Source organism: Alosa alosa, chromosome 7 (assembly GCF_017589495.1).
Source record: "Alosa alosa isolate M-15738 ecotype Scorff River chromosome 7, AALO_Geno_1.1, whole genome shotgun sequence".
Taxonomy (NCBI): Eukaryota; Metazoa; Chordata; class Actinopteri; order Clupeiformes; family Clupeidae; genus Alosa; species Alosa alosa.
The window spans coordinates 34,636,630-34,661,253 of record NC_063195.1 but is presented as its reverse complement, the minus strand read 5'-3'; the positions used below and the strand labels follow the sequence as shown (position 1 = coordinate 34,661,253).

Here is a 24,624-nt window from a genome sequence, read left to right as displayed (position 1 = left end):
ATGTTTATATCAATATAAAAACACTGTTTTTACAAGGTGACATTGTTTGCTGGATTTGATCTACTGAGCTTAAAAGGTTCTTCATTCTTTCGCTTTCTGAAAGCATGCAAACCCCTGCCTGTCTTCCGAGAAGTTCCTGCAACAATGTGTGAAACAGACCTTGAGTATAAGAATCTAAAAATTTGCTGTAAATCTATCACTTTTGTTTCTTCCCCTTTTCACTGAACTAGCCAGAACGTCTCGCGCAAAGCATTTCAGTGGCATTGCTGATATTTCTCTTTGATATCTGATGTAACTGATGATAATTTGTGTGGAGGCTGGCAGCCTGTGTTGGGCTGTGGGATCAATAGCAAAGGTTGGCTAAAGGCTTCTGCTCCCTGTGGCTACTGCCGACAGTCTGAACGTGAAGCACCCATGTGAAAAATCACATGGGTGCATAGAGTGTAAAACCAATAGAAATGAAGATAAAGATGTAATCAAAACCATTAGATAACTAAGAAATTGTATCAACTGCTAAAAATAGAAAGAAGAGCTCTGTGCCCAACAAACCTGTTTTTTGATGTAAAGTCAACTAGACTAGACAGTTTCTTATTTTTAAGTCATGTGTTTCAAAAAATGTAATTTTCAAGGTCAGGCAAACAGCTCTGAATGCCCTGGCCGGCCCATCACTTTGTCTGTGAGGTCTGGTGTGTCATCGCCACCCCAAAGTTGAGGGCAGGCAGGAACATTCATTGGCTGACAGGCATCAAAGCACAACGTGCCTCAGAGTATTGTAATGCATCAGATTTTCAATGCAACGCAGAGTAAAAAGGTCACAACCCCGCGGCGGGTGACAACCTCCAACTCAAACGCCTGAACTAGAAGCAGCTGATGTATTCGGGCAAGGCCAGGCTGTTTTTCTCTGAGAGAGCTCCAGGTAAGGCCACACACGCTGCCTGTGCTTGTTTCAGGACGAACAATGATTCGACGATCAACTTTGAAGGACGCAGATGAACTGCGTGTAATTTGAAAATATGCCATTGCATCACCGAAACTCTCAGCTGTCACTGAAGCTCAGGACCGTTTGTCATATGAAGACTACATGACTAATGGTACATGGAGACTGGCATGTTTATGACCTGCCTGAAGGCTGTGATCATGAGAGAGTGATAGTGTTCATAGAAACAAGGACTGGGGGAGTTCAGCCCTCAATCAACAGAGCTGACAAAAAGGCCTTGGGGGATTGGTGCAAAGTGTGAGACTCCCATCGAAGGGGACTAGCAGGTGGATTGGGCACTTCAGGCCACAGTTTACCCAAAGCAAGGCACAAAAGGCCTGCACTGCAACCTTATGCACAACGCCAGCCAGATTTGGCGAGCCAGCCAGTAGCTGCTGCTACATCGGTGGGATGCACGATTCAAAGGAAAAGAATGGAGTGACTAGATATCACAAAGAGGGATGCCAGAAAACTGGTATCTGGGGTGAAACAGATGCTTCAATGTATTTTTCTTTTTCGACTTTAAAAGTTGGCCATGCAAAATCCAAAAATAAAACAATAAAGGGCCTGTCCTCTGCTTTCTTTCCTAAACCATGAGCTAATAAAAAAAATCCTGCAGGGTTAGGAAAAGCTGAGAGCGTGTGGCTGATGGACAGTTGCGTAATTGGGCCATGGGGGGCCTCAGTAAATGGTTCAGTGAATAACTCTGAGAGCCCCCGGCGGCTCATGACAGAGTGAAGCTGTAATGTGGCCTTATAGTCATGCTGGTGTGGCCACCCTACCTGTCACGGCCTGTGATTGATGCCCACGGGGTCACGCCACTTGCGGGGCCCTCACATAAGCCCCTCCAGCTGATTGAAAACACAGCCATCCACGCAGAAGCTGCCCACACAACTGCTGGCTCCGCAGGTGTCCTGACCAATGAGGACATACACACACATGCACACACTGAGATGAACGGGACTATGCATACGGGACTATGCAAGTCTACAAATGTACATTCATACAATGATGTGGGTCAACCATTATCTACAATTTTCTAAATTGTAAAAATCACTGAATGAATGAAAACCTTTTTTTATTATTTTAGCGTTACAGAGAAAAACACAAGACAACCCGTCTCATGGAAAAAGACCTAAGACATGCAAGGCCAAAGCCATAAGTAAGAAATCAAGAAACCTTCAATCATAGAAATCATAGAACCCTTGACTGGGAGTACTGGGAACTGTTTGCTCTGATGATGATGTCTGTCTGTCCCTATACTGTAGGGGACCCGATAAGAGGCAGGCAAATAAAAAAAGAAAAAAATCAGGGCCGCTGGGAAAAAGTTCATCAGAAATTTGGAATTGTTTTTGCAAAACTATGCCCTGCTCTCTCAGTACTCCCTGACTCAGCAGCACCTGCATAAAGAGTGTGTCCTTCACCTGGAGGCTACGACCAGGGGGGAGATACGACTAGTGTCACATTGTCACCTTGCTCTTGAGCCAAGAGGGTCACGTTGCCACAGATGAAGAGATTCTTGAGATCCCATCTAGGGTGATCTAATGCAAAACAGCCAATACCAGTCACGACTGGAGCGGACATTCTTGGACTTGTTGCACTGAAATCGGCACATCAATAGCTGCACTCTCAGGAAACTGGCCAACAGTGACTGAACAAATGAGTGCCATACAAATGAAAAGTCAGGCTGGTGTTACAGAAGCCCAACACACACACACACAGAGTGTATTCAGACAGTGAGCTGCAGTCAAAACCAGTGAGCTGCAGTCAAAACCAGTGAGCTGCAGACAAAACCAGTGAGCTGCAGTCAAAAAGGGGGAAATGAAGAAAGCCACCATGATACAGAACTGACACCATACACAAAATGAAGCTACCAAAATGTGCGGCACTGACTTTAGGTTAAGCAGTCGGACATAGTTAGTTGAAAGCTGGTTGTTATTTGACAAAGAAAACATTCTTTCTCTAGAACTGTAAGAACTTCTAGGTAACTAATACGCAATTCATTTTGCGTAAGATGTTTAATAAATATAATAATTTATTCAATAATCATGAAATAAATATTCAGTGTAATATCTGAACATTTCAGAGCCATGTAATACTCTATCTCCTTGCACTAGGCTGACCTTGACTGTGTTTGCTGGTGAAAAGTTGTTGGAAGTCAGTCTTGCCCATGTGAGGAGAGCAGTAAATCACTGCTGCCCATAAAGGTGAGGTCAGCCATTCGCATCATGTGCCGGGTGTCTCTCAGCTAGCAAAGCCACGTGGGGATGGCCGCAGCTTAAGCTCCAGCTATGTTACCAATGTTTGCAAACCTCAGTGAACATATGTTTAACAGCCTTTAAAAGTACACACAAAATAAAAGCTTGGAGCAGCTTGGAAAATACAGTTATACAGAGCCCAAAGTAATATGCCTGATCTTATATCTGGTGTTAGGTCATAACTGCTGCTTCATTCATACTTACATAATTTTTGGTGGCTTTATCATATGGCATACAAAATAAATATGCATGTATGTAAATAAAAAGAAACCTGATTTACAAAATTGCATATATGTGTTTAAATCTTGGAAAGATTTGGATAACTCAAAATTGTATTATTATTGTATTGCATTATTTTGAAAACAGCAACATTAGAGGAATCATGATACAATCTCATATCTCCTCACAATATCTTCATAATATTCTGTCAAAAGACTCATAAACATTTCACTTGAGAAGCATGTTTGTCAGCTAAGGACTGGACACGGCAAAAATGTATCTCAACTCAGCTTTCATATCCTGAAGGGAAGGGCTGAAAGTTGTCACAACTGCTGCCAAGAAACAATCTGATCTGCATCCGAAAGCTTTTATGACTTGTGTGGATTTATATGGTCAGCACTCTTGAAATTTATAGCCATGAGTTTCACAAAACCTGGATGATCCCTTTCGCTAGTTCACTGGGTTTTTCGAAATCATGTTGCAAATTTCTTGGTCAATAAAGTAGCAGATTCCTGCTTTAGGCAATTCAAGGCAAAAAAGCCAAGTATTTCTCTGCAAATAACTTGTCAAATAAGCATAAATAACATAACAAAATGAATACAGCATTCAACACTGTGTTTAATTGTTTCGTCACACCATCAGCTTACACAAACAGGATAAGACCCGTCAATTACACAGCCAAGTTAGACACCCGTTTTATGGTGTGCTGGTATTACACTTACATAGCAACAGAGTCATCACTCATGTTTTCATCTTAATGGTAATTTTGTCACCCAACACTGTGCCAAAAATGCATATGTTACACTTGTTGCTTTTTTTAAAGGCTTGCATCATGCTATGAAGCTGTCAACACTATTAATCTGGAACAGCAATCTCAGTTGGTCAATTTATAGTCGTGCATTTGCTGTTTCAATGGCTTCATATAGAAGACTACATCCTGTAAGATACAAGGTATGACATTACTTTTTTCTATTTCTTTTTTCTAAAGAAAATAAAAATGCTGTGCTTATCTGTAGCATAAGTCTATTTCATACAGTTTACACTGAGACTGTAGCCTGAACATATTCTGAACACTTTATCTGAAATGGAGAGGAAAACATTAAGCTGTTGTTGGGTTAAGCGAACTGTTGTCAGTTAACGTCCGACAGCGACTACATTCTATTTGCAACTCCTTGAGGCAGACGAAAGACTTTGAGCCAAGGGCAACTGCACATACTCGCAAATTAACAGCTTGTAAGCAGGAATCAGTCGATCACATAAACACTTCTAATTCTGGCCACAGCCTGACTCTGGTGGCTTGCATTAATAATACTGATTTAATCATTAATCCTCTAAATGTTGAAGCTTAGAGAATGGCTCTTTCTCCATAATTTATAGGCTGTTTTGCAACAGTAGTGAAAGGGAGCAGCGGTGATTTATGAGGACAATGAGTCACTGTTTATTAATATGATACATACAACATTCAGTCATATCATTACACCTCAGCATATATAACTTGTGCAAGTAAAAGTGATTTAAATGTCACATAAACCAATTCATGTGTCAGTTCTCCACATCAGAAGGGGTGTCAAATTATGACTGGTTATACAAGACACTTTAAATCCTCTTTTAGGTGAAAGTCCTGGGCTATGACTTTTTTTCTAAAAGTATGCATAGTCACTGGAGTGCTCCTTAGAGGGGACCCTTCATTCATTTTAGTAGTTTTGACCATCTAAGGGGTGACAGAACTATTTCAGGCAACTGGAGCACTCAAATACACACGCACACAATCACACACACACACACACACACACACACACACACACACACACACACTTACTGCTTGCAAGCTTTTAGGGTCTGGTCTGACATATAACCCTTGGAGTTAAAAAAACATGGTGTGACTTCATCCTGAGGAAAATAGCGCACACTTGTAAGCCAGTTGCCCTGCCTCCAGGGACATGCGGGGCTTACAGCTCAATCCATCAGCTGCAGCCGCTCAGGCCGTTTGGGCAGCGGCCCCTTTCATCCTGACATCCATTCACCTCCCCAGGGCTCCATTACCCAACACGCGCAGCCACGGCCATCCCACAGAGGCATCCTCACGCTGATACTCTGGTCAGAAAATTTAAAGTTTACATTTACAAGGTGAACTGTCGGAAGGATTTTTAAGAACCGATAACAATAACATCATTAATGTAGATTCAGAGAACATGTTTTTCTATTTGTTCAAATGGTTAATGGGAGTCATTCTGCATCAAATCAGACAAGAATCCAGAAGAGTGGCTGCAGCACCGTCTCTGATTTTGCTCAAAGCCTGTCTGTAATACGTTTGGGTCTCAAGGCCTGTAAAATATTTTTGTTCTTTTCCATGTTTTCATATAGTTTTTTCTCCCTATACATTAAAAAACATCAGTATGACTGAAGCATTAATGTTACGGTTTGCCCCACTGATTTTCTATTAGGTCTTAAATTTAAACAAATTAAATAAATAGTGAAAAGTGAAAAGTAAAAAGTGAAAAAAAAGAGTGATATTGAAGATATTTTATCCAAACACTATTTTATTTATACACACTTGGTATCAATTTGTATGCTATCTGCAAATACTACCCTTTATTAATGTTGTACCAGTATTTGAGGTCTCTACAATTAATGGCCATGAAGATATTAAGGATAAGGATTTCAGTCATGATCATAGGACTAAAATGGTATGTGGGGGAACAAGTAGGAACATGAAAATCTATGAGAATAGCTCAATATATGGGCATTCAGAGTTTTGATTTTCTAAAGGTTTGCGAGTGAAAAACGTGTATAAACTTGACAGCCAACCGCAAACAAATGTGCAAGCAGATCTAACGGTGTGCATTAACGATTCCTTCTTTCAAATGTGCTACAAAACATGTATTATCCATTTTACCTATGAAGTTTGAAAAAATGCATTTTGGGGCGTTTCTACCCCAAGTCCATGAACACTGGGAGGTGAACATGCAAATGAGATGTATCTGCCTGCTGGGGTCTCCAAACCAAGGCAGGTTTGCAGGTGTGCTGTCTCAAGTCCTTAATGGTGTGTTGTGCTGGATGGGTAGGCAGCCTCCATAGGGTTTCCATGTACTCGGGACACACTGAACAAAAGTAAACACGGCTGCTGCTTGTCTAAAGTAATGTGCGATTGACTGTAGCCTAATCATATACCGAATGCAACTGGTTCTCCTTTGAAGCACTGAACATGCAGGTTGCTTGTTGCTCCTAATGTATCATTAGGGCCGTTTCCACCAATGAATCTAAGTATAGTGTAGTGTGTATACTCTTTTGATCCCTAAGATCCCTTCCCAGAAATTTGGTCTCTGCATTTATCCCAATCCATGAGGTGAGGTGAAGCACACACTAATCCCGGCGCAGTGAGCTGCCTGCATCAACAGCGGCGCTTGGGGAGCAGTGAGGGGTTAGGTGCCTTGCTCAAGGGCACTTCAGCCGTGCCTACTGGTCGGGGTTCGAACCGGCAACCCTCCGGTTACAGGTCCGAAGTGCTAACCAGTAGGCCACGGCTGCCCCAAAAATCTACCCAGTAAATGTGCCTGTTTGGGCGTGTCTCCCTTCGCAGGCTGAGCCTACCTAAAACATTCACTTACTCATACAAGCAAGTAGTAGAATATTATTGTTTCATTTGGCCAAATGGTGAAATGCTACTGAACTGAACATAAGGCAGGCTATTTGCTGTCATTTCAAATAAACTCCATTATCTGCATTAATCACAAATTCTCATAGATTGTATTTAGGTGCTTTTGCAACATCGGCATAGAGGATTGTGACTATGTTTTTAAACTATTCTTTGACTATTGCCCTTCTATGCTTTTATCAGCTTTTCCTGTTTGCTTTTGTTTATGTAAAGCACATTGAATTGTTTGGGGTATGAATTCATTTTAATAATCTTCCTAATGCATATTTGCAGCATTTCCAATAATAGCATTTGTTAAAATTATGATTTGGTTAAAAGGCTTTGTATTTATTTTTGTCAGAGTGTATAAGAAAATATGATATTGATTGGTATGAATGTTTGTTTAATTTTGCCCAATAAACATAAAGTTAAAAAAAAAAAAAAAAATTAGTTGTCCCTGAGGGTCTGATCGATATTGCAATATTGCCAAGAAACAATGTCGTTCTTCAGTAATAGTGGCTGCAAAGCAAAGCAAAACACAGACGCAGCAGCTGATTTTTGTTTGGCACAGTAACACAAATGGAATGCAGACGCAGGTGTAAGTTTGCAGTGTTCTACAGTACAACATTAACCGTGGCTCAGCCAATCATAAGCGAAGACCGGAACTAGGCCTATCAAAAGTTGTGGTTAGCTATACTTACTTCACTATGATGTAGTAGTCTCTTGACAAGATTACATAATTCAAGTTTGCTGTGAAGTTTAAATGAATTGTACCATTGTGACAGGAGGACAAAGTAGTGATCCAACGGAAGAACACAGAACATGTTATATATGTATGAGATAGCTTTTCAAAATGTCTGCCCTGCATTTGGCCTAAAGAGCACAGCGATCATGCATCTTGAACATCAATTCATGTCCCAAAATAGCCAAATGCCTTCCAGTCCATTCAGTCTCTTGATTCAGGTTCTTTTTGCTAGTAATGCTAAACTGCGTCGTTCAATACTCTTCTATCACCAATTTCATTCTCAAACTAGGACATTGTTCTTATTTTACGTCCACTGAAATTATCGATCTTATCTAAAGATGGATTACTGTCTCTGCTGAATTACTGAAGCTGAGCAGCTAAGAGCTCCATTAGTGGTGGTTAGTGAGGTCCCCCTTTACTTTGGGTGCCTTGATAAAGAGCTTTAGAAATACAAGTTGTTGTTGAAAAAATAGTGGCTGAAATACATAAAGAATCAGTACTTACCAGTGAAATGCCAAGGTCCTAGATGCGCTCCGAAAGATATATTGCTGCTTTACACCCAATTTGTATTGCAGTCTTCAAAAGTTGGTATCCGGGTAACTGGAAAAAAGAAATGAACAAATGGTGACATGTACCTACTTGTTAGAACAAGACTAATGAATGCTGCATTCACACTGATTATAAGATAAGATTTATGTGTTGTAAATGTGAAGGTTTTCAAGACACAGTAACATGCTTATGATGTTAAATACTTAATATAAATATAACAAAGCACCATCTACACAAAAATCATTTCCAACACAATCCACATCCAACAAAGTGCTCAGGAGGAGTTCAATGGAAGATTCAACAATGTTCCATTAAAGGGACACCAGGCAACGTTTTCGTGTTAATTAATCATCTTCGTAAGTCGGTATATGGTTAAATAACTCATTACGGGGCGAATGAAGGCTCTCTCGCCGCCTCTACTGCCTGTAGGAAGAATATCCCACTTGCAAGTTTGGTGTATCCTACCAATCCGACCCGAAGCAGGATCAGTTTACAGCACAGAGGCAGGCTAACGAAACGCTAGAGATTGTTGAAAACGTGTGGATAATGGCAGAGCCGTTGACGGAAGACGCAAAGAAAAGGAAAAGAGCTTCAGACCGAGCGAGGGGGGAGTTTCGTAGAGAAAAAGCATCAGGCTTGCCTGGTGTCCCTTTAAAGGAGAATTCCGGTGCCATGCAAATAAATCACTGTTTTACACCCATTTACGAGGCTCAATGTATCTCCACACTTCATTGGTAGACTTCCGAGGGCCCTGACATTTAAAACGAGACATTGAAAACTTTGAAAAAGCACTGGTAGTTTACTTACAAGACGATTTATACAGACAGTATCTTCATGAAGTTTAGCGTTTGCAGCCATCTTGAATTTAGTCCGCGATAAGTTCGAGCAACGAGTAAGAATTAACAGGTATGATAAGGGATCAGATTCCAAAAATAATTCAGTGGAAATGCATGGATTCCAGTTTCTTCCAGTAGCAGCAACTGGAATCCATGCATTTACACTGAATTATTTCAGTAACGTTCCGTTCCCCTTCCTGTAGCTGCTAGAATTGCATTTGTATCAATCATTCCTATGGGACAGCTAATGGATCAGCACCATCCTATTCATCCTAATGTTCAACCCTATTCCCCCTCTCAGCCACTTCGGTCCTCTAATGAGCATCTGTTGTCCCTCCAGATCACAGTCCAGATCCTTTTGGTTCCTGGTGCCTCAGTGGTAGAATGACCTACTTAGTGCTCTTCCTTCTAGAAAGACAGCCTTGGTCAAGGCGCTACTAAAACGCACCTTTTTTAACAATTGTTAACTTTGATTACTTACTTTTTATTACATGATGACTTCCTCCAAAGTTGACATATATTGAATGTTTTTTAACATTTTATTTTAATGGGAGAGGGTTTTAATGTTGGTGTGTGTCTCTCTCTCACACACACACACACAAATACACTTACAGATTCTGCCTCCTGGTCCAGACCAGTGTCATGATGTTCCATTTCTTCATCACGAAACTCCTTAATTATCTATGTATAAAAAAAGTTTTTATTTTATTTTACTAATATCATTAATATTATCCGAAATTATACAGTTCTCCAAGGGTAGATTATTACAGTACCCAAGGGGTATTTCATACTCTAAGATCGGGTTGGGAGACAGCCACACCTGCCTACCTGTAAAAGCCCTCTGTACCCCTCGGGGTCTAGCTCCATGAGAGCCCTGATCTGGCTGTTGTAGTGCTCGGAGATGCTCTCCTCCACAGCCACAGTGCAGGCCATGGCCCCCGCCTTTCCCAGCAGCGCAGTAGAAGCCCCTGGTGTTGAACAGAGTAAAGTGTTCAGCAAATACATACAGTTAAACCCCCAAATTATTCGCAACCCTGGCAAATATCGATTTAATGTTCATTTTCTCTTGACCAATATGTTTGTTCTGGCTGTAAATGACACTGCCACACGCAGAAGGTTTTAAGACAATGTGGTAGGAAACCTGGAATCAAAACAGAAGTTTTTCAACTTTTTTCTTTATGAAAAATGGCATGTCCAACATTATTCATACCCTTCCTAAATAATCACTGGAAAAGCCGTTATTTGCCATCATGGCAACCAAAATGGTTTCTGTAATAACCAACACATTTTTTTGCATGCCTCCACAGTAATTTGACCACAACGTTCTTGCAACAGTTACCAGGTCTTTGAGTATAGAATGGTTCTTTGCCATCACTTTGGCCTTGTGCTTCCTCCATAGATCTTTGATGGGACTCAGGTCTGGACTTAACCATTTCTTCCCTTGTTTGGCTGTCTATTTGGGATTATTGTGTGGTTGAACGGTCCAATGTTACCTATTGGGGCAGATCTCTCAGAAGACTGCCTGATCTTGTCCTCCAGAATATTAATGTAGCCCCTTGTTTTAGTGTTACCATTTACTTTGATAGTCACCAGGCCCTGGTTGAAAGACATCCCAAAATAATTCTCAACCCACACTTGAAAGGGACATGGCATCATTGGAGTTCAATGCTTCTTTTCATGCCAATCTCAGGCCATGTCCCTGGGTAAAAAAAAATCCGGCGAAAGCTCAATTCTTTGTCCAGGTGTGCTCTTGTAAAGGTTAGGCTGAGCTGTGCATGTTTAGAGAAGAGTGATCCATGATCAGCATCCATGATTGACAAGTGGCCCAATTTGGGATATGATGTGAATTTCAACCACCAAAACACCATACCTACAGTGAAGATAGCTATAGAAATGTTTTAGTTTGCAATGGGGCCTGGCAATATGGTTGAAGTAAATGGCATCATGAGAAAAAAAGATTCTGAAGGAAAACCTCAGGCACTGAGCAGGGAACCATGACCTCATAGGCAGCATCAGACCTTTAAACAATCAATGATCTGAAATATCCAGCCAAAGTGGGGGGGAAATGGTGAACAAGAAACATTATCAACATTTTTGAGAGACTCAGCCAGAATCCAGACTTGAATCTGTCAAAAAAAAAAGCTGGAGGGAGGCCAGAGTGATGGCAAAGAACCGTTCCTGCCTCAAAACCTGGATTGTTGTTTAAAAGGTTGGGACATTGTTGAGATAGAGAGCCTTGGTAGCTATTATAAGAACCATTTGGAGAGCTGTGATAGCAAATAAAGAAGTTTCCATTGATTATTTAAAAAGCGTATTAATAATTGGACATGCTATTTTTCATAAAAATGTAAATAAAAAATATGTAAAAAGGTGTGGCAGTATCATTTACAATCAGAATTGACAAATAGTGGTCAAGATAAAATCAACATCAAATTGATATTGGCCAAGGGTATGAATAATTTTGAGTTCAACTGTAGTTGATATATTATTTTTAAATAGATGTCTTAATACTCCAGTTAAAACACTTTATGTTCACTGTACTTTTGGTATTATCCAGTCAATTACCAAGCATGAAGCCAGCAACATTCCAGATAGGGAGTAGTGCTGTAGGCCGCACCCGGTTCTCACCCAAGATTTCATTAAATTTTTGTAGATGTTTTTTCTCTTGATCCCACATGTGCTGAAAATGTAATCCATTTTTTTTTTTATTAATTTTGAATCATGGTGAACACATGGCAAATCTTCATCGATCTAGGGAAATACTGAACAACAGTAAAAGGTGAAGTACAACAGATGAAATGAAGTAGGGCCTACAGTAAGTTGTAAACCAAAGTGATGAAGTTTGGGGAAGATCAGGGATTTTATAGGGGCCAAATTACAACGGCGATACCTACTGAACAAAAGCATGGTTAAAACAACACTCAGCAATACCTGAATAAGCGGCCCGGATTGAGTCCTTCCTAATACTGCCATCTGCCCAGCATATATGCGATTTGCACCATATTCACCTGCGTGGTCAACTCGCAACATTGCAGCTAGCAACGCTTTCTCCTCGCTGTTCCGAGGAGGAGGAATTACAGCATAGCCTCGGGAATATCGTGGTAAACACTCTGCTTGATACAAAGACACAACGACCATGAGTCAGTCTACCTCTCATTGAAAATAGTGTCAGCCGAATTAGCATGTAATATATTGTATTAACGTTACTAATCTGTGTATTCATTTGACTAGCATTAACTGGCGCTAATTTGCTTCCCAATGACATTTACGTTACCTGTTAGTTTGGAACGATTTATTCCTTGGTTAAACTGGCGGAACAAAATGATCGCTGAGGTGAACCCACGCATTTTTAATAAAATTAAAGACATACACTAAACAACCTTCAAAATCGACTGGAAATGAATGTTGCAGGAGTCATTGACATTTGGCAGATGATGCGGACAGGACATGTAGCGTACAAACATGAGGCGCACTTGAATGACGTCACATATCACAATACTTTTTTTTTTTTTTAGAAAGAAGGCTACCTGTGGGGATAGCATCAAAAACAATTCCTTCAGAGAAAAAATATATTGTTGAAGAAATTTAGAAAAGAAATATAGTTTGCCATCTTGGTTAAATCGCCTAATTGATTTATCAAGAGAATGTCAGGCCTGTTGTCAAACCATTGTTCTAAATTGATCTATTTTAATGCAGAACATATCTATTATTTGATATAACCTGTGGGAACTCTTGTTATGTTTGGAGATTAAAGACCAGACCGGATAGATTTAAGACCAGACTGGATATATCAAAGAAGCCACTGATACCTAGTTATGCCTGAATAGATAACAGAATTATATACACACCACAAGACAATTCCCATAAACTTTAAGCCTACCAAAAAGTTATTCAAAATATTTAAAAGCCTAACTTGTGAAAAAAGTTGTAGCCTATTGCATAATCACAGAGTAGACTACTATTCCTTGGAACAACCACAGATGGCGTTATAGGACAAAGCAAGCTTGCATGACCACCCCAGAATGTGTCTCTCAAATCAAGCTATCTGTAACGAGTTATAATGAAGACAAAATAAGAAAATAAATAGAAGGATAAAAGACTAGACACTGACAACAATATAAAATGTACCTAGCCACTACAAATGTACATTTGTTAAGAGTTTGACAGATTTTTTGAAAGAAATTAAGGTCTGCTGGGAACTGTCTGCAATTTGGTGGAAAATTGCACCTATAGAATTACTATTTTACATGTGCCTTATTAGACTTCACTGCAGCAAACTTGAGATAACCTGGTCACAACAAAACAGGAGTATGCTACGTAAAGTAGGTCTAAAGACAAAGACAATGCAAGAAGCCAGATTTGTGGTTTGCCTTGTGGGCCAGTCACCTGGCTCATGTGACGTCTGGTTTTAATGTGGACTGGAGTAAGAAATACCAGACATATTTCACACCTGTGAAAGAAATCTGCTCAGACCTCACAGTCCAGCAGGGGCTGAGCACTATGGATCTGCCATGGCAGTGAGCAAACAGGGGGGGGGGCTGTGGCCGGGAGGAAGGGGATGATGGATGAGTGGAGTCACATGGCCGAGGGGTTCAGGTGTGTGAGGCTCACATGGGTGTAGTAGAGCAGGGTGTAGAGCTCACCTGGGTGTAGAGCTGCAGTCTCAGACAGCTCTCTCAGACACACCAAGCCCCGTGGCGTGCCTGCGTGCGTGCGGCTGTGCTTGTGAAAGCATCTGAGTCCACACGAGAGGAGGAGTCTCACACGCAGGTGAGTTTGAAGTGGCCTGTGACATCAGTCTATAGGCGTTGGTGTGACATGCCAAGATCAAAACAAAAGGGTTAAACTTTCACCTTCCAAGCAGGCCGCACCCAAAGGTTTAATCCCTTGTGGCAACATTTGAAATCTTTTTATCTGAAATCTGCAGTTAGGTTCAATAGGTTCAATGTGGGTCAAAAAGCATATGGATGCTCTACAATTTGGGCCAATTTTTTTCGTGAAATGTTCACAATGATCTGGTTGATATTGGAAACCACAGAGATTATCTCTGCACCATGTTGGCACTTAATCAACAGACAATAACCTGAATAGAAACATGTCGACTGATGATAGGTTTCCAGAAGTTTCTCTTAATGCAGCGCTCCGCAAGCATAGCATGAACAAAACGTATCCCACACGACAACTTATTTTGTTTCATTCTTTTACTCTTACAGGCTCAGAGAGAACAAGAGAGAGAGAGAGAGAGAGAGAGAGAGGCAGACAGACAGAGAATGACTGAGCGCGAGCTGGAGTTTGGTTTGTTTTTCCTCCGTTTTACTGGCTGAGGTGGGGAGTGAGTGAAGCGGGCCGCGGTGTTGAAGTGAGACAATACACACTGCTGCGCTGCAGGGCTCTGGTCAGACGGCGCATAGCTGTGGTGGGGCTCAGGCAAAGAGCCTGCGGCTAATGTGAGTCAATATGTCTGCCCAAGGAGAGGAGACATGACAGGTCTTGCCTTGAAGTACCACACCAAGGGACCCAGTGTTTAGGTCTTCAAACTGTGTAAAATACTGTACATGTAAACCATGAAAAGGCCAACTGAGGTGTCTCGTCAGACATTCACTTTCTCCACATTGAGGCTAATAGACCATACACATTTTTCTACAATGACATTGGTGCTTCTGTGGTTTGACAGAGTGTAGCATTCACAATAAGGGCACAAAGAATATGCCCATTTCTTGGCTTCACAAAATCAATTAAAAGGAATTTACTTGTAACTATTTAAATGTATAGTTTCAAGCCTAGTCAATACATTTGAGCTTGATACTTTAGCTGCTTGTTATCCAAAAAGACCTATTTTGTAATATAATACAAAATATAATTTTGTAATGTAAAATGTATCAAATTTTTGGTAGGCATTGTTACACATATATTATTTATTGTTTCTTAGCTTAAATAACTTTCAAACGTGATACTATATTTATTTAGCATTTAGCAAGTAGATGATCTGGTTAAAGATTGCACCTAAACCTTGTTATTGATAGGTGTTAATCACTGCCTTTTGTTATATGGTATTTATGACAAATCACCATTGCAATAGTACAAATCATTTACACCACAAGATGCAGCAAACTTAGACATAAAAGATGGCCACTGATGGACTATGCATGCGTGTGACTAATTATGTGTGTTTGTGTGCAGTTGTGTGAAACTAATTTGGAGAACAGGTTGCTTGTCCATAGAAAGACCCTTTCAGAGAAGTCATATTGTTGCAACAGTCCTGGCAAAATCACAGAGAATGAGAAAAAAAGAAAAAGTAGGTCGCAATCGGGTTATGCAACATTGGTACAGTATCCAAAACCATCCAAACACTTTCCATTTTTTAATTGCTTTAGTGGTATCCCTTTGGAAAAGACAAGTTGCCTTGTAAAAAAAGACAGAAAACAATTCAATTTCTGATTTAAATTTGTAAAGTCTCCCAAAGCCACCCAACCCTTTTTATAGCCGACTATATAAGACCAGGGCAAAAAGTGCCTTTACTGGCACTACAGAAGTGTTTACACTCGAATAAGCTCTCTCTCTCTCTCTTTCTCTCGATTCGCAGACCTTGTTAAACTGCTCAAAACAGTCTGCTGTGGAAGGCGCTGAGGATTCAGAGAAAGGCTGTCTGATGTGAGAGGCTAATCGGCCCTGGCCTGTCTGATTACACGCCTCTAAAGGTTCGTTTGTGCAGGAGGTAAAAGGGGGATCCAGAGAGCCTCCCTCTGTGCATGTGCATTGGTCTGTGGCTCTCCAAAGGCACCGCTAATGATTTTCATGTCGAGACAAATGTCTCAGTAGCAGCCGATCTGATTTCTCAATGTGCCAAGTTACAGAATGACACTCATTACTATAGGAGAGGAAAACAGTCATTAACATGTTTTTCTTTGGTGCTGCTCTCCTTGGGGATCCTAACAACAAGTAAACAAAGTACAACTCTATAGCAAGACATACAAACAATCAGGAACAATGAATCATGGTCATCAGATCATATGTTCAAGAGATAATCTGGATTTACACTGGATATTCCAGAAGCCAAAACAAGGTCCTTACATCACTCTACTGTAACTTACCAAGATAGAGTAGGGTTTGTTATTTTTTATTTCCCTTCCAAGTTATGGTCCAGCATGGACTAATGAGCGTGAGAGATTATGGCCACAGCTTCTGTGGTGCTGCTGGAATTCGTGGCACATTCAAATCCCAAACAAAACTATTGCTTTGCTATTGTTTGAGGTAAAATGCTGATCTTTCGATGGATTAACATCTCATCAATGAGCAGGAAGACAACAGAGCAATGGCCAGTGCAGCTGCGCAGTGTGGCTCTTCCAGAGAGCGACAGGGAAACAAGTTTTTATCAAAGCTATCATTTACCTAGCCAGCCAGTGGCCCGCAGGGCGTGGCCCTGATGCCAGAGCCTTTAGCCACATAATTCCCCTCCTGCCCTTCTCCGGAAGCCATGTCTGAGGCTGCTTAACAGAGGGCAACCAAAGGCTTACCGACCAATCGTCATTCCAAGCCTCAATGAACACAGACAGGTGTCCTGCGCATGCCGTGCATGGCTTTGGCACATGCACTAATGAGTTGCCATAGCTGCACACAGCATTTTATAAACACAACATCAGAATGTGTGTTTTATTTGAGCCTCAGGAATGTATTAGTTGCCATTAGTGTCAATACAGCATACTGTCAGTGTCCAGACATGTCATTTAAAAGAGCTGTTTGCATTTTTTGCAATCAAAAGGTAAAACAATCACTAAAAATATTACTTAATATTCCTGTTTGTTTTATGTCTGTAATTATTGTGTTTATAATACACCAGACATTGACAGAAATAAAATGGACAGTAATACTAGTCAACTCACTTAAACCTTTACTCTAATCTCTAGAACAACGGCATCATTGTTATTTTAAAAGCATTGTTATGAGGATAACAAACCAGCAAAGGGTGTGATTAATCTGAAATCAGTGCAAGTAATCTGAAATCAGGGAGAAATCAACCAAACTGTCCATGATGCAGACTCATGAGTGGTGTGGTCATCAGGGGGAGATGGGCAGGACAGCCCTCTCACAGGCGCTATATAAAAACACATTATGAAAACAAAAACACTCAACTCAACTCTCTTTAGGCCCCTGCGCCACTTGATGGGTATAATTTTTGTGTTTACATGCAGCTTTTTGCTGTTTTCCTTGGGCAACTCTTTCAGCGGTCATATGGAAAACATCTGGCCTGTCTGACACAAACACAACGCATCTAGGAAGTGAGAGAGACCAGTCACAGCCAACCACTCGGAATAAACTGAGTTCTCTCCCAACAACAACAACTTACAGAAAGTACAATATATCAAATACTTGTCATTTCTGGGGTGCTGTGACAACTGTTTGGCAAAGAGGAGGGTGGTCAGATGCACAGTATATAATATACAATTACAATACAAAACATACTTATACAAACATACAAATAGAAATACAATACAAGTATACACACAGTATGAAAGACAGAAATCACTGGAATGTTTTTCTCGTAATAGTTGATTAAATTACTCTATTATTGGATTATAGAGGAAGCTAGTGCACAGAAGGCTGTTAACCTTTCACCTATTAACTCTTGTTAACACATCTTTTTTTATTGCAAACATGAAAAAAAAAACTTGTCAACACATCTGCGCACATTCGTGTCTGCTTGAGTTCTGAAAAGGCTGACTTAGTGCAAAATTTCTGGGTATGTCTATTCAACAGAATCACATGTGCATACTCATGATTAACTTCAATGATCCGAGATCTCTCCTCTCAAGGTCTTCAACCTGTCAGAATCTTCAATCTGTTAATGCCTGTTCACTAACACTGCCATAAAAGCCTTATTGGATCTTAAGCTAGCTTAAGGATCTACTAACACTTGTTTCTCAGAGACATACACTGAAACATCATGGATCTGGATCATTAGCAGTACATGCATTAGCATGCCGGTCTGACTAAGACACCAGAAATGACAGAACAACAACTAAAAGAGTTTAACACTCAACAAGCAACTCCTGCCAAGTTTGTGGCGGTGGAGTGGTGCTAATAAATGTCTCTGGAGTCGACTTAACCCTCATTCCTCTGAACTATTTATAGCCCCTACAGAGGCATAAAAATAAGCTCTGTTTGTGTAGTGTATGTCCACTCACCACCATTTAGGTCATAAATGAGTCCATGTACGTCAGGGGGCTCCAGTGCGTGGGACGTGTGCTGCATTAGATTAGGGAACAGGCACCAGGCTCCACGGGCAAACAGTCTGCCGCTCGGCCCCGTGGATTTCCACAAACAGCTATTTTGGATGGAGGACGCCTGGTTCTAGTTTGTAAAAAAAGCCACAGCATCCTATTAAGTACTGTTAAATGTAATTGAACAATGTTTATGCAAACTGCTGCCTCAGCTTTGCTTGTCTCTCTCATGTGCACCAGTACGCAAAGCAACTTCTGTAAGTTAATTCAGTTGCTTTTTAACAAACAGCTTCCCTTCTGCCAAGCACATTGATTATCTTCCAGGTATACTGAGGTAGTTATTTCTTTGACTATAGCGGAGTCTCTCTCTGAAAAACATGTACACAACTACAACAGAGCTTAAGATTTGAGCTTACTTTACTTGAACATTCCAGTCTGTATTGAGAACGTTTTATTTCAGTTAGAATGTGTGAAGCAGAGGAAAAGGTAGAAATCGAACAGAGAAGAGAAGAGTTCAAATGTAACACATTGAAATAGAGCTCCTTGGAAAACACACAAAAGTGGTGTGATGGTACCTCGAGGTTGTATGCATTTCTAAACACACGCGTGCGTTCACACAAACACACACACAAAGCACATTCAGCTTTTTTTCAGAAGCATCTACATGATTTTATTGTACTATATTTTTGCTAAAATATTTGTTTTTCTTGTACATCACAATCAATTCAGAAAGTGACCATGTACGCCTTAAGTGAAGAGTGTTGTCAGCTAATGTCGTCACACAGTATTTAATGGAAGCCTCACTTTTCTGTGGGGATCACTCTATTGTTCTATTTCATCACTGTGTGATGGTGGGGGTGGGGGCCACCCCATCACAGGAAACAACAAATCCAAATATGTATCTGTTCCTGTTGACTTATACCCAAACATTGTCAAACACCTTCCAGTTTCTAAGGAGACAGAGTGCACTGCACCACGTGCTAAGAGATGTCACAGCGCTGGGAAGTCGCCGGAAGAATAAATCACATTGCCATGTGATGGCATTGCCACTCTTAATGACAAAGTGGGAGGCTCGTGTGGAACATTAAATGCCGCTGCAGTTTTACCATGCTGTAATTAGACAACCGGTTCAGACGTTAAATGTATCCTGAAGGCTGCTACGTCACAATTTCCGGGGAGAGAACACACCTCAGCAGGGGTAAACCAGACAGAAATCTCCCCTCAGCACTTCCACAAGCACTGTGATAGTCTGCCATGATTACCCCCGATGGGTTTAGCTTGGTTCTTATCACAACACGCTTGCCCTCTCATCACTTCTCCCGCTGCATGCTGGGTTTCTCATCACAAGGCTGACAGTGTGGTCTGTGACACGTTGGAAGGGCAGTGCCTAAAGATAGCCTTAGGGAAAATTAAGTGGGAGCCATGGTTTCCCTGTTTTCAGTCCCACATGGCCTTGGTGTTAGGCACTCAAAAATATGTCATGAAGTGCTGCACACAAAAAAATACTATTATGGCATGACAGGAAATAACATGTCAAATGTTTGCTATTTTCTCCCACTTCCCTGCAGGAGCGCTCATGGCATGACAAAGACTCCTGTGACGTATTTAATAGCCATTTCCATTGTTTGAAATGGTTTAATGTGTTATTTTATTTGGATTTGAATGGCCAAATGTCAGGACATGATGTTAAGACAAGATGCCCAAGTTTGTATTTCCTACCAGGGTCTATTTTGGTAACTAATGTATTTTAATGTAAAACTTTGTTTTGGGGAGCGAATAAAAAAAAATGTTACATTACTTAATTCTTGTGTTTACTATTCATTAAATTCCACATTTCAGATTCAACATTCCAAGTCTAGCCTTTTCCATTTCATGCTCTGAAATATAAAATCCAATGTATTTGAGCACTGGAGGCTGTGTTGGAGGAAATGTGGTTTGGTCGACAGAAACGACAGTTTCAGAAAGTAAAAGTCCTACCACATATTACTCTCTGATACTCACATTTGCTTCTGACCACTTGCGACCTTGACCTTTTATCACACAACCTTGAGTAGCCAATCAGTCCATCTAGTCTGTGACGAACTATGGAAGGTTTGATGAAGGTCCATCAAGTCACTTATTGTGTAAACACTGTATAACATATGACTCCAATGTGACCTTGACATTTGACTACACAACACAGAGTACCTAATCAGTCCATCAAGGCCTTGTAGTAAGTAACTGTGCAAAGTTTGAGTAACATCACCCAAGACACTTGCAACATACAGTATAACGTGTAGAATTCCATGTGACCTTGCCCTTTGACCTTGCACAACCTCAAGGAACTCCCTAATCCATCCAGCCACCATAGTGATTAACTGTGCAAAGTTTGATGAAGATCCTTCAACCCCTTAAGGGTGAGCTGTTAGAGATTAACCGGGCTAATAATATTTTGCCGGTGATAACCGGCCACTGAAACAAACTCTCCTTCACTTCTGTGCTCATTTTGAAAAATCCAAATATAATAGTAAATGAAATCTTATTATAGTGGCCTTACATAACCAATATCAATGTCATTTCTTATTGCGTCTCATCAAGCAGCTGCTATGTGCTACTGTACACAGAGTAAAAGAGGCCTGCTGTCTGTGATGTAATCAGGCTGCAGCACTATTGATTTTGCGCCACAGCGTGCCGTCTGCAAAGGTAAGGTGCCAGCGCAGCCTGGTGGCAAATAGCTCAGGTGTGTGGGTCTAGCAGCAGGCTGCGAGACTTGTCATGACCGTGGATCAGACATCCTTCACGTCTGACTTCTTGTCTGAGTTCCTGACACACATCCTCTCACACCTCTCCTCTGGACCCTGGAGAAGTGGATAGTAGATAGGGCAAAGACAGATGGGGCAGGGACAGGGTTTGGGTGGAGCAGGGGGGTCAGGGAGGGGGGACATGGTGGAAGACGAGCACAACTCATAATTGCCGGCGTAGGCTGACACATCTGAATTTGTTTTACTGTCCCTTGGACAGACGCCGCAACTCATTTACCACAAAAAAAGAGGGAGATATGTTCTGTTCTTTTTCTAACCCCCTTTTTCTTAAGAGCCTTGGCACCCCTCCTTCTGCGGCTGTTTCTATATTTGTCCCGTGCTGGAGCGTAGGGGCCTGAAAATGACACCATTATTTTGACTAGACTGTTTTCCCTTCTGTGAGTGGCCAGGGGAAGTGTAGGTGCCCTGGGATGGTTAACCACACGATCCAGCAGCATCTCTCTCTCCCCCCCTCCCCATCCTCCTCTCCTCCTCCTCCTCCCTCTGGCTGGCAACAGCCTGGCCAGTCTCAATGCCAGAGCCTCAGTGTAGCTACAGGTGGCCCTCCACAGTAGCAACAGACCGCCACAGTGTGTCCCTCCTCTGCATCGCTCCCACTCAGATGGCACAAACACCTCCAGGGTTTATACTGAATGAGCGGCATTCTGTTTTTCTCAAGGCAGAGTGTAATTATGCACCCCACACGGTGACCTGCATCAGACCCAGAAAGCATCAAAGCTTCACTGCCAAACCTCTCACTGTGAGCCTTTTCAATGCCGGGCCAAGTCTAGAGAGCTACAGACAGTGCCGTTTATTTTGGAGAGTGGAGGGTGGTTTTGGAGAGGTACTCCTCTTCATTTCCCCAAATCTACACAAAATTCTTGGGGCTTTTCCACGCCGCCTGATGCCATTTCTTTCTGCTAGATCCCCGGCAACAGATCATTTGCAGAAGCCTAGGTAATCTAAAATACCATGTACACCGTGCACATATGCAATGTGGTGTCCTGAACATTGCAGCATCGGCCCTGATATTGTTTGCTACTTGCTGCTAATTACCAGGGGCATTTTTCTACCATATGTTGATTAGCGAGGACAAACAGACTAGCCACAACGATTTAAGTTTCTTGGGTAAGTGTGTCTGTAAACACATATGGTTTGAGCGCTGTTGTTTGGTCTCACAAGTATCAATTCTGGGCGATTGCCAGATTTAAATATAAACGACAGGCCGCCGTACCAGGTTGAGGCCCCCAGCTGTGGTGACCTTGTTATTGCCAGGTCTCGGTGTGTGGCATCCCTCCACCGTGACCAAGGGTACGGACTTTTTCGGACCATTTCCCTTTCTGAAAGCAAGGTCTCTTCTCCACCCCTGACAAGAGACATAATACTGTTTGTTGTGATATTGTTGTTTGGATACTGTCTAACTGAAAACCTCTGGATTAAGGGTTGACCACAGCAAATGTATCTATTTTCCTTACTGTTTAGCATTGCTGTCAGGATAATGGTATGTTTCCCATGGGCTACTGATTGCAAAACGTAACAGGAACACTAGTCCCTATATAGATGTACAGTATAGCACACTGGGACATTGTGTCCAAGACCGAAGAAAGTTAGCATTTTGAAATGCACCAGTCCATACCTATTCTAGTTCACCGACACCTCAGGCTCTGTGTCTATGTGAGGTAGGAGAATGAACCTCAATGCCAACAAACTTTTCTTCATTATTTAACTAATTATTTCATTGCATTTGAAAAGATATTGCATATTGACCTCTCTAAAACCTTTCATTTTTTCCCATGACAACATATTCAGTCATAAGTATTCTTCAAGGGTTAATTTTAAGTCCAGTGCTTTTCCAAATGATCTATATTTCCATTAGAGGGTACAAGAGAAGACTCTTATTAAAGGTGCAGCCGACATGGTTTTGCATCCACTTCTGTATCTGTGACTCAGAGTTGTTGAAAGTATAATTTACTATAATTTTCTGGTTGAAATTTTTGTTTGTTATGTCTGTGTGAAATGCAAACCCTACAGATATAGGTAATTATTTTTGTAAAAAAAATATTTTGTCTGTCAGGCCCAAAACATAAAAAACAATTAAATGTTGATGCAAAAAAATCCCGTTGACCTGGCCTTGAAATGGTCATGAAAGCATTATGCTAATTCGCTCCAGTTATATGCTGCTGCAGCAGTAATAGTCCAGCATAACAATACTCTACTAAACAGTGGTTTGGCAGGTGCACCAACATCATCACAATTCATAACCAGCAAGCTAACCTCATGCACAATCATAATGTAGATGCAAAGCAGTGCATTTCCCTGTGCCATAAAAAGACTGGCAAATCATAAACACGTTTGACCTCAAACATCAGGAACACATCTGGATGATCCATTCCAACATGTAAACATGAGTCACAGAGTCTCCGCTAAGCATGTTCTACATTAGATACCACCTAAACCGCATCATTATCGTTCCAAGCCTGGGTGGGTCTATCTTATCTCTCCTCTTACAGAGGACCCTTCTGGGTCACAACTGACGAACATCAGGGGCGCTGCTTCCTATATCCTGGAAGTCAGATCAAAGGGTCACGGCGTATCCACCAAGACAGCACTATGCAGTGCTGATCCTCCACAAACACAGTATCATGAGATCTTAAGTCAGCCCACCACGCTCAGGTCTCATACTGTAGGTGTCACAGAAATAACATTGGGCATGACAGAGAATGAGTTGCATACTGTGGTTTAACTAAAAAAAAAAAAAACTGAAGCAGACATGTTTCTCACTAAGTTACAGAGAAATAATATTTGCCTCTTGGCCTCACTTGGTTGAACAGGGGTAACGTGGGTAGTCTCTGCAGTGTTCTTTCCATGTCTTAGCTGTGGCTCTTTGGCTTGGGCTGCTGTAATACTTTCCGCCAGCGTGCCTGTCTTCCCAGGCCTCTGACCCAGGATAACTGGCATGTGTTTGTCTGGTGGAGTTTTACCTCATAGCGAAAGTCATACATTACGTTATTTTTATTCTTTTATTTAGGTGTACAACTGTGTTTGTGGAGGCAAGGATGATTTAACTTGGCTGGCTGCTTTTGTCACCTGTAAAATACTACATCACTTCCACTCATACCCCTCACACATGTGCTGGGCTACCCACAAAGCACACACACACATACACACGTGCACACACACATGCACACATGCACACACACACACACACACACACACACACACACACACACACACACACACACACACACACACACACACACACACACACATACATAAACACACACACACACACACACACACACACACATCTCTCCACACACTTCATGGACACACTCGTCATGCACAATTTTCATACTCAAATATCTCAAACATTTAAGTGTGTCAAAACTTCTCACACACCCTCTCCTTC

General features: G+C 41.4%; 1 protein-coding gene across 1 annotated transcript; it reads right to left on the bottom strand.

Moving 5' to 3' along the window:
• Window positions 1–4,864: 4,864 nt before the first annotated feature.
• On the bottom strand, window positions 4,865–12,678 carry LOC125298666 (5-demethoxyubiquinone hydroxylase, mitochondrial-like). The gene is made up of 7 exons (XM_048249506.1): window positions 12,492–12,678; window positions 12,149–12,327; window positions 11,783–11,897; window positions 10,046–10,185; window positions 9,830–9,898; window positions 8,337–8,432; window positions 4,865–5,547 (listed from the first exon to the last, which is right to left on the bottom strand). The coding sequence occupies exons 1-6, from the start codon at window positions 12,583–12,585 to the stop codon at window positions 8,355–8,357; spliced, it is 675 nt and encodes a 224-aa protein (XP_048105463.1). The 5' UTR covers window positions 12,586–12,678; the 3' UTR covers window positions 4,865–5,547; window positions 8,337–8,354.
• Between the last annotated feature and the right edge of the window lie 11,946 nt (window positions 12,679–24,624).